This window comes from Pterocles gutturalis, unplaced genomic scaffold (genome assembly GCF_000699245.1).
Source record: "Pterocles gutturalis isolate BGI_N339 unplaced genomic scaffold, ASM69924v1 scaffold47070, whole genome shotgun sequence".
NCBI classification, from domain to species: Eukaryota; Metazoa; Chordata; class Aves; order Pterocliformes; family Pteroclidae; genus Pterocles; species Pterocles gutturalis.
Window position 1 is genome coordinate 1 of NW_010139960.1, and position 17,806 is coordinate 17,806.

Here is a 17,806-nt window from a genome sequence, read left to right on the forward strand (position 1 = left end):
ACTCTCCAACAGCTCAGCACCCAACTTACCCATACTTACAGGTATATAACAGAAGTAAAAAGACATTTCACTCATCTCATCCTAGAGCTAGCAGCCTGTAGAAAGAGCTTTGTTGCCTGAATCTAACAAAATACAGATAAAGAGGGGGCCCAAATGCTTTTTGTGAATGCATCAGCTGGGCAAATGTCAACACAAGAAAAAGACTGTGCAAGCCAAAGGTAGCACATGAAGAAATCCAGACAGACTGGCTATCCATATGTATAAGCCAAAAGTCAGCAGAAAGTTTCTAACAGGTAATGGTTTTATAATTTGGAACATCCTGCCAATAGGAGTTATAGTAAGAGAAAGGCTGCAACAAACACCTAAGTAACTTGTAAATAATTAGACAAATTGTAAAAAGGACTATATGACATGGAAACCTACAATGGCAGGAAATAGGACTCAGTGGCCTCAAAAGTGAACAGTCTCACTCTGTCTGTACTCTGTTCCCTAAAGTATTACTAATTTTTGGATGATTGCATGAGTTTTGGCAGGAAAAAAAATTCCTTGTCATTCTGTAATACTTGGACAATTTTTGAATGTTTCTACTTGCAGCATGACATTTCTAGGCACTCCCATTCTTTCTGCAGCTTTGCCCTGTGGCAGACACTGTGCTGAGACCCAAGAACCCTCAGTTTTCTTCATTAAGTCCAAAGCAAATTCTACTTGCCTTCCCTTTCCTCAGTTCTTCACTTAGAAACATGTATAATTATATTCCTCTGCCTCAACCATTCATGTTTTGAGGTGCTCAGAGGGTTATAGAAGCACAGTGAGGCAACATAAATTTTTTAAAGCATTAAAAAATACATTTCAGAAATGGTATCTGTCTGTACATTTGTGAAGGGCTTGACATATCTTGAATAAGTCATGGGCTTCATGTCAGTGTTTGTGTATACTGAATACAACATAAAATTCACTGTGTTGTATCTAGGGTAACAGTCTGTTCCAGCTCCCAAAACATATTCCAAGACCCCTTTGCAAAAACTGTGAGAGTCAGCAGAGCGATGAGGGCATACAAGGCTGTAGAGTCCCTGCTACTCCAAGAGGAAGCCACTCCCAACCCCACTTCCAAACCAGACTTGAGACCAGACTGTATCTGCTACTCAGCTTGTGTCATAAATCTTCCAAGTGTGCAGTACCTGGAAAAAATGCCTTTCTTTACTGGTCTTTAAGTGCTTCTGAAATAAACAATATAATATATTAGTATCATTCATGCCTGCTGCCAACACTGTGGGTGACAGTAATTTGCTTGGCTGATGTTCTTGGTTAAATCAAGAGCTTCCTTCAGGCAGGCTGCACATGTGTGCACTATGTGTTTTATAGGATCAGTAACTCACATGTAAGTGGTGTTTGAATATTCATACTTTCAGAGTATATTATTTTGCATATAAGACTGAGCCTCACAAAACTTAGTGACTTTACCAAGAGTTAATTAATTTCACTTACTTGCATATGTATTTGAGAAGGTTGTAGTTGGCTTGGGGCAAATTCTGCACCTGTTTAACCAGTTCCTGGGTACCCTGAGAGACAGAAAAAACAAGAAGGTCAGCTATTAATATAAATGATGCAAAGGAGATGTGACTTTCTTCACTACTACAAAGTCCTCTTGCCAGAGTCAAAACCATGAATAACAGATGATAACGCAAGAAGGCTTTGCTTTAAAAAGAGTGTCATCCAGTGTGTTGTGTCTTATCAAAACCCCAAGATACAGGACTTGATTCAGTTCTCAAAATCAGTGGAAATCCTGCTGTCAACTCTAGTGGTTGATGCAGAAGCCTTCAATTAAGTGAGGCCTGCTAGTCTTCAAAGTCTACCCACTTGCATTGGTGTAAATGTACCAGCAAATGCGCCTTTTCAGCACACAGCCTATTTGAAAGGTTCAGGCATTGAGTGTAGTATAAATACATTGCAATAATGCTCAACTGAGCAGAGAATTTTTTTTCTTAAAAAATCTAAAAGACATTCCAATTCAGCTACTTCCTTTTTAATTACTTACTTCTCTTTGCAGTCATTCTGAGCTGTGACATACATCCTCATAAAGTTTCTGTCTTTACATTAAAATGTAAGATGACACATCTGCTGGAGGAATACTTCCTCATAAAATTTCTGTCTTTACATTAAAACGTAGGATGACACATCTGCTAGAGGAATGACTTAAAACCCTGAAGCTACTTAAATCTTCTAATGAAAACCTCTGGCTATTGTCTTTCCACAGTCTCAAGCATAATTTGCTTGTTCCTTTCAATGCTGCAGTTGCCCTGGAGATCTGCTTATTTTTGAGACAACTAAACCTTTTGTGGGAAAATAGATATTCAAACACATTTAGGAAGAGTGATAGATCATAGAATCATAGAATGGTTTGGGTTGGAAGTGACCTTAAAGATCATCAAGCTCCAGCCCCCCTGCCATGAGCAGGGACACCCTCCACTAGCCCAGGTTGCTCAAAGCCTCATCCAGCCTGGCCTTGAACAGCTCCAGGGATGGGGCATCCACAGCTTCTCTGGGCAACCTGTTCCAGTGCCTCACCACCCTCACAGTAAAAATTTTCTTCCTAATATCTAATGTAAATCTACCCTCTCTCAGTTTAAAACCATTTTTCCTCATCCTATCACTACACTCCCTGATAAAAAAGTGCCTCCCCATCTCTCCTGTAAGCCCCCTTCAGGTACTGGAGGGCTGCTGTGAGGTCTCCCCGGAGCCCTGTCTTCTCCAGGCTGAACAACCCCAACTCTTTCAGCCTGTCCTTGTATAGGAGGTACTCCAGCCCTCTGACCAATTTCGTGGTTCTCCTCCGGACTCACTCCAATAGGTCCATGTCTTTCTTATGTTGCGGGTCCCAGAGCTGAATGCAGTACTGCAGGTGGGGTCTCAGGAAAGCAAAGTAAAGGAGGAGAATCACCTCCTTTGACATGCTGGTTGATTAGAGTAGATGCTAACTAATGATGTAGAAATTCCAGAAGCAGCTGGTTCCAAGCCAAAAAAGTGCATTTGGACATTCATTTCAAACTTTCCTTGATTTGTTAAGTACTGCTAGGGAGGGAATTGGCTAGCCTCTTGCAAGATCTTACTGATTTCTGTGGTCCAGACAAGTCTGAAGGATCCAGAGAGCAGTCTGTATTCCTGCATCTATCTTTAATGTCCTGACTGGAGACACTTTTTTATTCTACATGCCCCAGCACAAAAAAAGTCCTCTGACAAAAACCTGAAACTTAAAAAAAAGAATGATCAGAAGTAATAAGTCCTTTTTAGTTCTTTAGCTTAAAAATTATGCTGGTTTAACAGAGACAACAGTGGAGACACCAATAAAAGACCAGTCACTTCTGAAAATCCTCCTTTTTAAACTTCTGAAAACTTCTGAATCAAGGACAGCTGCTACTGAGGTGAAGATTAAGGTCAGTTGTTCAGCTCATCCAGCTTTCAAGTGAGGAGTTTGAACTAGACATTGTTGAGCTAACAGATCTAATTCCCTCTTGAATTTTGCTCTATAACCCAATTTATTTCAAATACAGAAATCAAGATGGTATTTGGCACTGTATTTCAAGTGCTCTGAATTAAAATAGCATGGCTCCACTGGATGTAAGAGGGGGCTTTGGAGCAGAAACTGCAGGCACATGTGAACACCTGGAAACATGACCTAAAGGTAACAAGAAGCTACCTGAAAGAAAAAAAAAGGTTCTAAAAATTTATCATCCATGCTCTGCCATGAGGAATCACAAACATGGTATTACATGGAGAGTATCTTCATATTCTCCAAGGTACAAATGCTTGCCACATTGAAAAAAGCTTTCTCTCCTGCTGCAGCATTTTTATCAGCTATGCCACAGATTTGTACCCACCAACTACTTAACCAACAGATGGCAGAAGGCTGAGCCTAGTAACACCACAGCAAAAGTATAGAGGAAAATGCAAGCCAGAAACTGCTGCATTATTAACAAGTAGCATTTATCATGCTTATGGCTGCAGCCTAGCAAGAAACAGAGGCACTGCACTGTCATTCATCACAGTATTTTGCAGTAATAACTCTTACCTCCTTGAAAATGCTGCATATCTATTTTACCGTGGGTGCATGCTTTCCAAGGAGTGATCCCAAAATGTGTGTAACAGATCAACACCAATTAGGAGCTTCTAGTTGGTCTGGAAAACTAGAACACTTCAGATGTTCACCCAAATTCAGATCCCTCTTTAAAAACTCAAAGCCATGTGCTTAGCCCACTGAACTGCTGTGTGCATCTCCATCAGACTACAGGCAGCAGTGAAGGCTAAAATACTACTGTGTCAAGTCAGCTCAGACTCAAATGAGTTTTTAGAGATTTGAGGATCTTTCATTCATTCTTACTCTAAAATTGTTTTTAATTTTCAATCCCTCCTCCCAACCGTTTGGGATCAGGATCAAATATTTTTTAACACTGCAGTCCTGCTGAGATACCTAGAGGTCTCAGCACAGCACAAGATCTTTGTGTTACATTTCTGTTTGCATTCCAACACCAGAGATTAGCTGGGTGCAGAATGAAGATGAACACCAACCTGAATGAAAGTTTAGGGCAGTGCTGGAGTATTTTTTGCTGCAGATGGCGATTAGGTCAAGCTAACATCATAATAATTCCTATCTACAGTCACAGTGTAGCAGTGTGAGGTGCCAACAATTTTATCTGAACAGCTATTTTGCCATAAGTAATTCTGTTTTTATTGGAGGTGGGTGTACAAAACTAAAGAAAATGATATTTTGTGTCTAAAAATCCCATTCAAAATGTCCAAGAGAAAAATGAAAACAAAATCATACTTGAAATTAAAACAATAGATTACATTTTGTTTCCAAATAATTTTTCAAAATGAAATGCTTGATTTTGAAGTTCCCTGCTTATCATTTTATGCTAAAAAAGGTATGGTTTCAATGAAACCACATTTTTTAGCAGGAGGACTTTCCATGTGAGAGGCGACTATGACTTTGAGCTACATTTTGCTCCACATACTCCTGTGAATGTACAGCCTCTCCACCCTTGCTGTGTGTACTTCGCCTTCCTCTCTGAAGAAGTAAACAGCTCTTGTTGAGGTTCCAGATTTTCCAGACAAAAAAAAGTGGTTACGTTTATAACAGCAATTTAACAAGACACCTTTGTGCTATCAGCAGTAGTGTACTCTGTAAGCTTTCATTTTGCCTATCTAGTGCTCCTCATCTCCCTTCTAATCCACAGAGAATACTGCACTAGAAGTCATTGGAGTCTGGCCTTGCTCCCACAAAACCGACACAGATGCTGATTCCCAAACTGCTGCAGCTTGTGCAGGCAAAATCAGGCACATTACGTAGTTAATAAGCTGAGCAGTGATATACAATTATGTTTGCCCAACTTGGCAGTGTCTCTGTGCTTGTGCAATAGTGCTTAATGGATCCAAAACTTCCCAGTCTGTACATCTTATGACCAAAATGAAACCAGCTCCACTCCCTCAGAAATGCTGCTGTTTCTTGTGAAATGAACCGTTGTACTGTCTGTAACAGCACCCTTCAGAGACACCTGAGTTGAATGAGGATAAGGTAGAAAATGAACAAGTTTTGGAGCTAGTAGATACATACCTGTATCTATTAGAAGACAAAGCTAGTGCACCTGGACACTGATGCGGCCGTGTCCAAGATGCAAATCTATATCCATGTGTGGTAATATGCTGTGTCATGCACAGAAATTTGCTTTCTCAGAGTTGGGTAGAGTGTGAGTACAGATAGTACCAAACTTGCCTTTTATCCTTAAAAAAATGAAATTACCAGAGATGCATGCAAACAAGCATCTTCCTGTGGGCATCATGAAGGACTGAATCTCTGCAGAGTGTTTTGCCACTTGAACTAAAGGTGAATCCCAGGCTCTCAGCAAAGAACAGTTTTTACAATCCCCACCAGAGACAAAGATACGAGAGTGCTCTTGAGGCCACACACAGAAAGGGACAGAACTGTGGAGTATGAATTATAAGCCCTTGGGCCTTTGCTTCTTTAGCTGATGCTAGTAACAACCCTTACAGCTTCTTTAAACCTGTTTCAGAAGGTGGCAGAGTTACACCTACATTAGACCAGATGCAACGTGCCTTTGCAGTCAGCAAGAGCTCAGGCATCACCACAAGGGGAACAATATGGATGAAACAGATCAATCAATCATATTGTAAATTATCCTGCTCCTCCCAAGCACTGAATCAAAATTTCCATGATTGCCACATACTTGGACTTTTTTGTCAGCCCCTTCCCTTGCCTGGAAACCAAAGAGAAGAATGGCGTACAAACATTCTGGTGAAGTATTCACAGCATTATTTCCCCCATTTCGGGATAATTACATAGCCTGCCCTTTTGTAATGCCTTTCCTCTAAGACATACAAAGACCATGACAATGATCAACATCTCATGCAGCAAAAAAACTTTGGGAAGCAGAATATCTGTTCTGATATATGAAACTGAAAACATGGAAGAAGGGAGTGACTTCATACAGCTGAGTCAACAGCAATGCTGGGAAAGGAACTCAGATCTCCTACCTTGCATTTCTTGCTGATTATGCTACATAACAGCTTTGTTTAGAAGAAAGAAGCACCAGGCTACAAGACTGACCTCAAAAATTTCCTGCTACAAGCAGAAGCCTGGAATATGAATGCCCAATTCGTGGCTTCAGGAAAATTCAGGGAAAGGTCCCCAGGAACTTCACTGATTTAAATCAGGACTGAAGAGTGCTAAGAAAGCTGTACTACATTGAGTCTTAGAAACAACCTTCAAGGTAGAAGAAGGACTGACCTCTCCCTCATCTTTTGAGAGCAGCTGTCCGCAAGAAAGAAAGTCTTCATATTTGGCAAAGGGGATGACAGGCTCTGGCAGCTCTCGAAGGTAAAGCTTCAGGAGGGACGCCACAGTGTGAACATCTGTGTTGCTGCAATAGAGAAGAGGGAAGGAAATTTAGAAACCCACACTACCCCAAAGCTTGATGCCTTTCATTGGGGGTGCGTCAAAGTCCCTACTAGGCACAGGGACATGGAAGGAAGATGTTCTGCCACATGGTTGTTCTAGTCAGGAGGGTCTACCTTGGAACAAGGGAAATCTCCTATTTTGTCAATATATAAATGCATCTCAGGTAATACAGGCAGCAGAAGGGATATGCCCATGATACTGCTTAAGGTAGGGTGGTGGATCAGGAGTGTGAGCAGTACAGTCCAGGCAAGTGCACAGGGATCACAAAGCACTGATAATAGAGCTCTGCATCCTCATGCAATCAAACATAACCTCTGATCCTCTCACGCCCAGCCAGCACCCACCTGCGTCTGATGGGCCAGGCTCCCAAGTGTTCTGGTCAGTCATTGAGAAAAAAATGGAGGAAGTTGTATAACTGTGTTAATCTTTGCAGATAACCTCCTCAAAGGTTTTGACTGTTTGGCATTTCTGTCACCAGCTGCCACTACCCACCATTGCCCTGACAATCTTTAAAGAACTCTGAGAATACACGTCAGTAACCACGGGGCAACACAACTTCAAATCCTCACTTCTAACTAAAAGCCGAAACTCTTCCACTTAGTATGTTTTTAAGCATTTTTGGAACACACAGCTAAAAAAACCCAGGAAAATTACAATAGGAAGCTGCCAGCAGCTACCCCTTGGCTACTAATCCTGATAATGCTTTTCCTGTTAAACAGCTCCATCATATTTGAGAATACCACAGTCTCACATAGTGGTTTCCTTCAGTTGATTGTAAATGCTTTTGAGGTCAGTACCCTTGGGTTTTTTTTCTTTTTTTTGGGGTGCAGTTTCAGGCATGGATGGTGGATATGACTATCACTCAGAAGCAGAGCCCAGACGACAGTTTCAGGTCCGCTGGTTGCAGTTATTTCATCCACAGAACCGTGTGAAATCCAGCCAAACTTTCAGTGGCATGGAGGTGCAATAGGAGCAGACTGCTGTAGGTGCTTCCAAAACAGCAACACCTGGCCTTTCATAGGAATATACATATGCATTTAAAATCCAAATTGGAAAAGCAAGCCTTTTAAAAATAAATATTTTAATTCTCAGTCATCACAGAGATCCAATCCACCATGGGGCAGGCAGACTCAAGCATTTGGAAGATCACTGTAGATACAAAAGACATCTAAACACACTGACTGCAGCTAGGAAAAAAAAGGATATTCCTTTCTCTGAACGTGGTTTGGAAGCAAGCATATGGATTTCACACTTGCAGAAAATATTTGACACTACCTAGGTATCCCAGGCCATACATGGATAGTTTTAGTTACACATAGAGAAAATTGTGCTTGCTAGGAGAAGAAGCATTTCACTTAGCCAGGATGGAACTGCCTCTCCCTTGTTGCTATCTGTGACTATACATATCAAAGACCAGAGAGCTGGGCCTACAAGTCACAGTAGACATGATGGAGAGAGCAAAAGGCAATGACTGGGGGACCCTCAACTGTCACACTACTCAGGTACCCCTAGGGTGGCCTCCTTTAATTCTGTACTGAACCTTCAGTTATCACATTTCAAATCAACTGCCCAAAAGGCAGGTGTTCCTTTCTGGAGAACTTTACTACCTCTTTTTAAGGTGAGACTTAGCACTGATCTATTTATCCAGGGCAAATGCCTGTGGAAATAAAGGTGCTTTCTGCTTTAAGAATGCTGGGGAGAGGCTTGGCTTATCTTCATGACAATTAAGTTAGCATGTACTAGACCAAGGTAAAACATGAAAGTGAAACTGTCATTCCTGATTGATTCCTTCCACAGATACTCCTTTTCCAGAATATGAGCGTTTTCCAAAATATGTTCACTTCCACATGAGTTAAGACAATTCTAATTCTGAACTAGAACACCCAGACATCCAGTTAAAAATACAAAGTTTTTGTTTACAAAAAGATGAAGTGAGACAATTTGATTATTTCAAACTTTATTTTTTTCATGAAAATCACTCTAAATATTTGACACTTCCATTTAGGGAGCAAGTACTGACTGTGGTTAAGAATCAAAGAAAGAAGGATGGGTGGTCTGGGAAGCTGAGGGGAGGGAAGAATTAGAAGAATGTTCCCAATAAACTCTAAGGATATTCTTCCCAGGATAAGACCAAACACAGTGCTGCCCATGCAGTAGAGTGACAGCTCTTCCTGCAGCAGTAGGCAGGAGTGATATTGGCAATGTCGAGACACTGCAGGTCCAGGGGAAGTTATCCCCTAGGTTAACATGCTGGCAATATATCAGATGCTGTCTGCATCACCTGGGAAGGAGGTACTAGTGAGTTCCAGCAAGAAACGGAGCCAGGTCTCCAACTCAAGATCCCAGATCTGATCCCACTTCTGCACCTGTGGTAGAGATTGGGCCATATCTACACAACAGCCTTGAATCCAAATATCCCTGGAGTTCAAGGTATCTGTTAGGGTCAAGACCCACTAGTTGCAGAACATGGACAGGATTTGGCTGCAAGGGCCCTGAGAACATTCACCCTCCTGATGATTTGACTGCCTGGGCTCAGGGCCAATGTAGAGATAGCGCAACTGTGAGCTGCCCCCCTTCCCTTGCTGACCCTGGATGGAGCACTCTGAGCCAGGGCTGACACGCTTCCCGTGGGAGCCAATATTAAGCTGAGACTCTACTGTTTATCCCATGTCTGAGCTACAACTCCCACTGCCTCACAGCCATGTCTGTGCCTAGCTACAGACCTTGTTGATCTGGACCTGGACCCTGACTCATGGGCAAATTACCTATCCTGATATTGGACCTGCCTCATTACTATGGACTTGCCTGGTAATCACTGGACTGCATCACTGCCTCTGCCAGTCTTGTTACCACACTTGGCTCCTGGCTCACCTTTGTGGAGCAGCTGGCCCTTGCTGCTCCCTGACGTTGGCATGGTCAATAGGACAAAAAGGCAGGTAGCATGTCTTTGTACCAGGCACGGAGTGATTATATCAACATTTTTATACTGGGAAGAAAAATATAAAATTGCCATTTTTATTTCAGAAACATTTGACTCAAGTTTTGTTGAAAATCTAAATACATATTCAGTTTTGAAACAAATGTTCCATCCCAGCTGCTGAAATTGTGGACCAAAGTAACATTTGGACATTTTGGTCAAGAATTCTGGGGTCAGAATGACATGCTGACCAATTCTATATGTTGCATGCACAACAGCCAGGGAAGATGTGTGAGATGGTGGTGACTATTCTGAAACCTGGTGACAAAGGAAGGGGAAAAGTAAAAACATTACCCCTGGGCACATCCTCTGTGGTTGCGGCAAGGGAGAACACAACATCTGAAAGCACTAAAACCCCTAAGTCACCCCTGTCATATCCATTTCTATGGTGGGATCCCACCAACTGCTGAGTATGCTGCACCCCAATCTAGCAATACACTTCATTCAACATGTGCTTAAACTGAAATACTGGAGTAGCCCCACCTAGATTAATGGGCTCAATTTTTCCCTCTGCTCAAGCACTTCACTGAATGAAAGTCTCCACACCCAACGCCATGCAGGGGAAAGCACTTTAAGTGAAGAGAATGACAGTATGGAAAGATCATGTAAACTTGGATAGCCACTGCAAGACCATTCCTGACAGATTTTACATGCCACAGACAAACCAGCCTGAATTTGGTGATGTAAACTCACCTGTCAAAAAGGGGCTTCTCTCCACAGTCAAAAGAATCCTGCAGATCTTTGACAAGGTTGGCTTGGCCAGGCATCCGAAAGAGCCCCTCCTCTGTAAGACCTCGCTCCCGAATAAAATCCACACACTGTTCCACCAGCAGTGGGGCCAAGCGCTGGCCATACTTCCTCTCGTACTGTACAGTGTCCTCCAATCGCTGTCCAAAGATCCCTGCCGACAGAGAGCAAGAGAGACGTCCGGGTGTCGACTTAAACTCTTCTTGAGCTATCACTCAGAGCATACAATGAATAAATCTTCACATGGAGGGGGTGAGCCTGTGTGAAGGTCTAATTTCTAACAGACTCAGAAGAACAAAATTATTTTTAAAACCAAGAATTATATGCTAAGTGGTTTTTTTCCCTGCTTAAGAGTGCTTCAAACTATTCTCTGCTGTAAGCCAGTTTATATCTCATTATACATAAAGAACATGGGGTTAAGATTATATTTATGGTTATCCACAGCTCTGCTGAATCTAGATTAAGTAACTATACTTCTGTTGCATCTTCTGTCCCAGGAATAGCACAATAAAGGCTACATTGACTTCATGGGACACAGTTCCTTTCTGCATGGATCCATCTCTTAGCTGTCACACAGTTGGCCTCCACGGTTTGCAACTGCCCAGCCCAACAGGTAGCAATCCTGCTAGCAGTGGATTGCTAACATGACAGAATACAGCTGTCAACATTAAAACTAGCTATTATGAAAATCCCCCACCATCCTGAAAGCTTTGTATTTCTATTTCTTGTCCTTCAATTGATATTGCTGAATTAAAATTAAAACACAGAGTAAAATGCATGCAAAATACATTGCCCTTGCTACTAAAACATGTGTGTTGTACTTCTTGCACCTTGAAAATATCAGAAGCACCAAGTACTCTAAAACCAGACTGGCCTAGGTAATTCTTAAGTCAGATCTACTGTAGACATATGTCACCAAGTATGAAGCACTGTCTGTCTTTGAGGGAATTGGAGTTCCTGGTCAATACCAGCTGCTGAATGCCACTATTGGCACCAGATCTTTTTGACAACACAGAAGGGTCTCAGGCTGTAAGACCCAGAGGTCTTAGTTCAATCCCTGCCACTAGGAGACTGTTCCATCTAAAAGGACAGCTGCTGACTTGTGTTCTGAAACCCTAATTCTAGCACACTACAAGGTGTCGTGGAGTCAGGGAAGATAGCATCCAAGTTAACTATGTTTTGGTAATAATAATTCAGTAAGTGAGAGAATCCCAGAATCTACTCAATTTGAGATGAGACCAGACCATAGTAGATAGGAAATTCTATTCAAAGATTTCTCAAAGCAACAAGAAGCTTTCCACTGGTATCAAGGAACTTTAAATCATGCATTCAGCACTCAGTTAACTTGCAGGTCAAAAAAAAAAAGCAGCGTGCAGTATTGGAGCTACACTGTGTTTGCAACCAATAGCCAGAAGCAGTGTTTAATGCATGTGCTTATACCAGGCCAGGGGATTTGGCTGTTTCTTAAGGCTCTACTTACCTTCCTGCTAGTAACCACATTTTCCATTTTTATTTTAGTGCTATATTCATGGGAGGCTGATAACTCCCGTCAGGAAGTTTCCTAACCGGCATTTACTGCCCTTCATGGGAGACATCATGTCAAACCATACCCGCTTTCTATGCTCAGTCCAACCCTGCTGAATCCTCAGTGAAACAAACCTTTTCACTATCAGTTTCATCTCGCTGAAACATGCAAGAAGGATCCTAAAGTCCAATTTCCTTTCCCTGCCAGTTTGTTATAAATCACAAGACAGAATCTTTCTTTACACCCCAGCCTACACAACTGCATTACAGTATCAGAGCTGGAGGGCCATGAAAAGCCTCAAAGGAAATTCCCTCCTTATCCTGGCAGGAGGGCATGCCTTGGAGCATGGGAGTGACTTAACTTTACCACTATAAATATTGGTTTTCTTGCAGAGTAAAGATTTTACTAGTCCTTGTTTCTAATCTGTTTGAATTTTCACTGAGATGTGTGTCTCTGAAGTTACATTCTGGGACAGGGAATCTCTTCCTGCTTTTGCACAGGTTGCTTTGTAATCTCATCACATAATCCCTGCTGCATGATGGGGCACAGCAGAACTGCTTGGTGTGTGGTGCACAGCATTGTCCAAGGGTTTCCAGGGCACTTACAGAGGCTGGGCAGCCACGAAAGGACAACCTTTTCAGCCCAGTTTCTCAGATAATTTCTGCATCCAGATGCAAACTGAAAAAGTGAAGTCTCCATGGCCAATTCATCTCTCAGCCTCTCTGCTCATTCTGCTCATGGGAGAGTAATGCTCAACATTGCATATCACAGTAAATGCACACAGGAGTGATCCAGGTAACAAGAGCTGCAAGCTACAGTGCAGGCCCCCAGCTGTGAGAAGCTGAGCAGCAGAATGTGTCCTGTCTAATCTCATGTTGTTCTGATAGTGACCATTTTCTCCCTCATCCTCTGACCTGAATGTTTGATCCCGGGCCATGGACCAATGCAAACCAAGGTCCCTCAGCATTAGTTACAGCAAACTTGGGTCAGACCCCAAGCTGTGCACCTTAGAGACAAAAAACTCCATATCCTATCATCAATCTCTGAGCCAGGCAGGCTTCCTCCCACCAAACCCATCTGTTTCCTTAAAATGATATATGGTATTCACTCTTCCAGATGCAAGACATACAGGTTTAGGGAGGTCAGGCTGTGGTAGATGTCAGGGTAACTACAGGATAGCAGCCCTGTTTTCTCAAATCTCTCCTTGCTGAATCGCAACCCTGTTTCCTAAAGGGCGTGTCTAGAGAAGGCTCTGGGAAAGAGGTAAATGCTCTGCATTCCCCAGGTATAGAGCACAGAGATAATCTTTTTCCAGAAGCCTATGTTATGGTGTTCTAGACTTAACTCAGAGCAAGGACAAAGGCAGTGTCAGACACACACATATGCAAGCACACACACAACTGCATGCATAATCTCCACTTGCAGTGTGAAACTTTATCTACTTTTCCAGAGCCTTGGTTGCTCTGAGGTCAGCAACAAGCTCTAGCACTTTTCAGGCAACATCAGTCCTTTCCTTCCCAGTCAACTGGGATCACAACAGCAGTAGCTTTCTGTAGGTGCATGCAACCTGTCAGTGACTCCTGGGTAACAAGCTAACTGCGGCCAGAGAGCACCAACACAGAGGTTAAGGAATGTGATCCTAAGATAACAGATAGAGATAGAAGGGTGACCTGCTTTGAGATTCAGAAGGAGCAGCAGATAGACCTTTCACAAGCACAGTATTAACATTTATATGGGTGTCTGCATGGGGACCCTATCTTTTCCCCTTCTCAGGCATGGGCGTCGGTAACACCTTTTTCTCCTGTATGGAAACAGTGATCTTTGGAAGAGACAAGGGCACTGTAATATTCTTCTGCTGCAATACTGCTCATCTCCCCTCACACCATTTCAAATAGGTAGCAAGAAAAACCAGCCATGAAACCAAGACTGACATGACAGGATAAAGCTGATCTGCCCATCATATGATGAGTAAAAGGAGCTGGCACAAGCGTGGGTTTCTCCTCCAGTGACAGTATGTGCCAAAGGACTGTGCAGGTGAGATCACACAGCCCTCACAGGTCATTTTTTGCTGAGGGGAAGAAAAGATCCTGAAGCCATTGCCAGGATGAAAGACTTCTCCCAGCTCAGCTCTCTTGGCTGCCTCCCACCTTGGTTTGGCAGCCCCACTCCAACCCAACTCCAATTGCAGATCTATGTTTTATCTTTCCCTCAACCCTGAACCCTAATTTTCCAGGGAAGCGCTAGAAAAGGTCGCCAAGCATCGCACAGACAAAATATTTCACCCAAGCCAAGTCTGTTGGTAACTGCAATTTTCCCTTTGCAGCCCCAGTTACACTGCAGCCCTGTTCTTTTTCTTTCTCTCTGTCGTAGCCCTAAGTATTTTGCTGAGCCATAGACAAGGGCCCCTCCAGCCACTGCTCAGAAGAAACACTGCTCCCAGACCAAGTCTTTTGGCTGTAAGAACATTAGGGTTGGAGTTTAGAGAGAGAAATCACAGAGCTGCAGTTAGAGTGGGGCTGGAAAGTTGGCCTTGAAGAAATTGTTTATCTGTGCAGTGGCTACAGAGCTTGTCCATGACTGCAGAGCTTGACCATGGCTTAGAAAAAGAAATTAGTGTTAGGGTTCAGAGCAAGGAGAGAGCTGTCTTTGAAGACGAGCTGGAAAGGGGACTGTCAAAGGCAAGTTGGAGCTGCTGACAGTTCTGGGCTTGCAGAAATCTTTCATCTGGGCATCTTCTGGGCAGCCTTGATGAAGAGTACCCTCAGGAAAATTACTGCTAGGGCTCTCACTGCTACACTGGCAAGAGACATAGCAGATGCACCTTCTTTGGCCTCCCAGGACTAAAGAAGGCAGATTGAGGAGCTGGTGTCCTGCTACCTCTGTAAAGCTCATCTCACTTCATCTAGGTCTCAGAAGGGCTTGTAAAACTTATGTAGTAAAATGTCCCTGAAACTACCAGGATATGACAGCATCACTTGGCTGGACAGGGAATGCCCTGCCTTGCAAGGAAAAACTAATGTGGAGCCAGTCGCACACAGCCTCATCTGCCGGCTCCTCAAGGCATAGGCCTGTTTTTAATCACTGGGGCCTGCAGCTCAGACTGAACTTGGCAGTGCTTCACTCCATTTACTGATCCTGCTGGAAGACATTAAAGTCTTTCTCTTCATTCAGAAGGGGAGCCAGTACCATCCAGTCACACTCCCAGACAGAGTTAAGTTGGAAATAAAGCCAAAAGCTACTGGCAACCCAAGGGTTAACTTTCTTCGTCATACCCTTATCTATAGCTAGGTCCTTTTGTTTGGTTTCAAAAGCATAAAAAAACCACAAAAAACCAAAAAAACCCAAAAAAAACCAAAACAAAAAAAAAACCAGCATGCCTGGGACCACATCCTTAATCTCAGAAAGAATCAAGAGAAACTAAAAAAATGGTCTAGCAGAGCTACAGAATTTACTCCAACAAGCTGTCTCTGTTCTTTAAAGATTTAGGTGGCTCTCTGTGGAAAAAGCGAGCCAGGAATGATGTACTGACTAAGACACAGACAGGCTCTCTGTCCTGGCCTGAATAGCTCACCCACCAGCTCCAGGCATACAAAGCCTATACATTCAGCTGTGCTGTCCAGACATGCAGTGGGCAGGAAAATATATGCTCTCTGCTTCGTTTTTCCTCATCAGAGCTCTGATTTCAACCAAAATAAACTAAAGACAGAGATAATAAAGTCAGTCCTTGAGTAGATTTTCTTTACTGGGAGGACTGAGGACTCCGTATGTGCTTAAAGTGGGAAAAGTCCAGACACACCTACGTCAGCTGTATGTACAGCTTAGTACACACACATTAAAAGATGGGCGGGAAGATAATCAGGCACACACCTGGATGCTGCTATACAGCATACATACACCCGCGCATGCATGTGGTGCCTCACCGACAGGCAGTTTATGGATGTAAAGATTGTGTACGTGCTCACCTGCACAGGTAAGCGTCTGCTTTCACCTTCCAACATTCATGTTTAGGCTCCCATTTATCTGTCCCTCTCACACATGAAAGCACTGAGAAAAAAATCATGGGCAGACATTCAGAAATGCATATGCTTCCACAGCACAAAACACACACAAAGCTGTAACTCTTTTTTCCCCTCCCCTGGCCCACCCAAGCACACACTATATGAATTACTGCAGCAGTAGTTGAAAAAGGAATTCCACGTTAGGAGCTGTACATGCCTAAGAAAAGATAGTCCCTAAAAACGAAACAATCCAGCCAGACAAAGCAGGCAAGAACAGGGGAAAGGAAAGAAAGCGACAGATAATTAGAAATCAAGAGAAACTGATGAAGTAACTTGCCCAAGGTCACACAAATTGGTCTGTGGTAGAACTTGGTGTCTTCTGACCCCCATAAAGAGCAGCCTCCATATACTAGGAACCAATTGGTCTCATCCACATACATCCATTTAAGTATTCTATGTGAAATCACACACCTCCCCAGAACTATCTTCAAATGCTAGCTTGGCGTCTGGTAGTATTTTTGGCCATGGAATAGGTCCTCCCCATTCTTACCCCTTTGTTAAGACAGCTGCTTTTTCAGATTCTTAGCTTCTGTCTGAGGCTAAGCTCAAATATTTGCTTTTCCTCTAGGAAAAGAAAACCATAACAAATCTAAGCTCTGGAAAATCATCTCATACCTCTCGTTCTTGTGCAGCACTCCGCTACATGACAGGCGCTGAGCTTCAAGCAGAAACCAGGCAGTGTCAGACAGCAGGAGCGGCAGAGAAAGAAAGTCCTGACTTCAGGCATCAGACACATTCTGAGTCCCAGCACTGGCAGCTTTCCATTCACCCAGCGCTACAGAGCGGAGAGGAGCCGATCTGCCCAGGGAGATAATCTCAGCAGCACATCTGGTCTTAGCTCTGCAACTCGGCATTAATTATGACTTGTGCAGAAAGCATTTGAAATATCCAATGAGATGCAGAGCTCCCTGGCTCCCTCTGCACAGGGAAGGAGAGAGGAGAAAGACAGGCAGGTAGGGTCTTGCCCACCCTCGAAGCTGCCGCCAGTGTAAACAGCAGCTAAGTATGGGTCACAAGTTTTAACAAAGGCATCCCCCATCGGCTCTGTAATATATTCATGCTCTAATTGCTTGTCAGATCTATTCTAGATAGCTGGAAAAGCTAAGCAACAGTTGCTGTCTGCATGCCATACTCTGGATCCCTTCCTGATACAGGCAATGTTAGCTGTGCTGCAGGCAAGCTGCCGCCCTGTTCTGGCCTCTGAGCTGCTTGCAAAGCACCAGAAGCAGAAACCTCATTTTGGAAGGGAACATTCCCCCAACCATAGCCTTATTGTGTGCTCTGAGAGTATCTCCACAGCTCTAGGACATGTTGGAAAGTTTTACACAGCTTAGGAAAAGCTACAGTCTTTGACCCATGCAGCTTTTTTGTGCTTACAGCCTCTGCTTTAGCCCTTTACAGAGAGAGAAGTTGGCTGATGATGGATAACTCGTAAGAGAAGGAGCTAAAATCTTCTTACACATGAACCTATTCCCATGACTTACTTGCAGGAAAACATTCACCCCCTCGGCTCCTGCTCTCAGGGTAGG

The 17,806-nt window shown here is 43.2% G+C and overlaps 1 protein-coding gene across 1 annotated transcript; it reads right to left on the bottom strand.

Annotated features, from left to right (window-relative positions):
• Window positions 1-1,485: 1,485 nt before the first annotated feature.
• On the bottom strand, window positions 1,486-17,092 carry LOC104469115 (rho GTPase-activating protein 22-like; the record flags this gene model as incomplete). Its single annotated transcript, XM_010083489.1, has 4 exons — window positions 16,893-17,092; window positions 10,641-10,848; window positions 6,800-6,932; window positions 1,486-1,559 (listed from the first exon to the last, which is right to left on the bottom strand). Coding segments are annotated over exons 1-4 (536 nt in total), but the record flags the coding sequence as incomplete, so codon positions are not given.
• Between the last annotated feature and the right edge of the window lie 714 nt (window positions 17,093-17,806).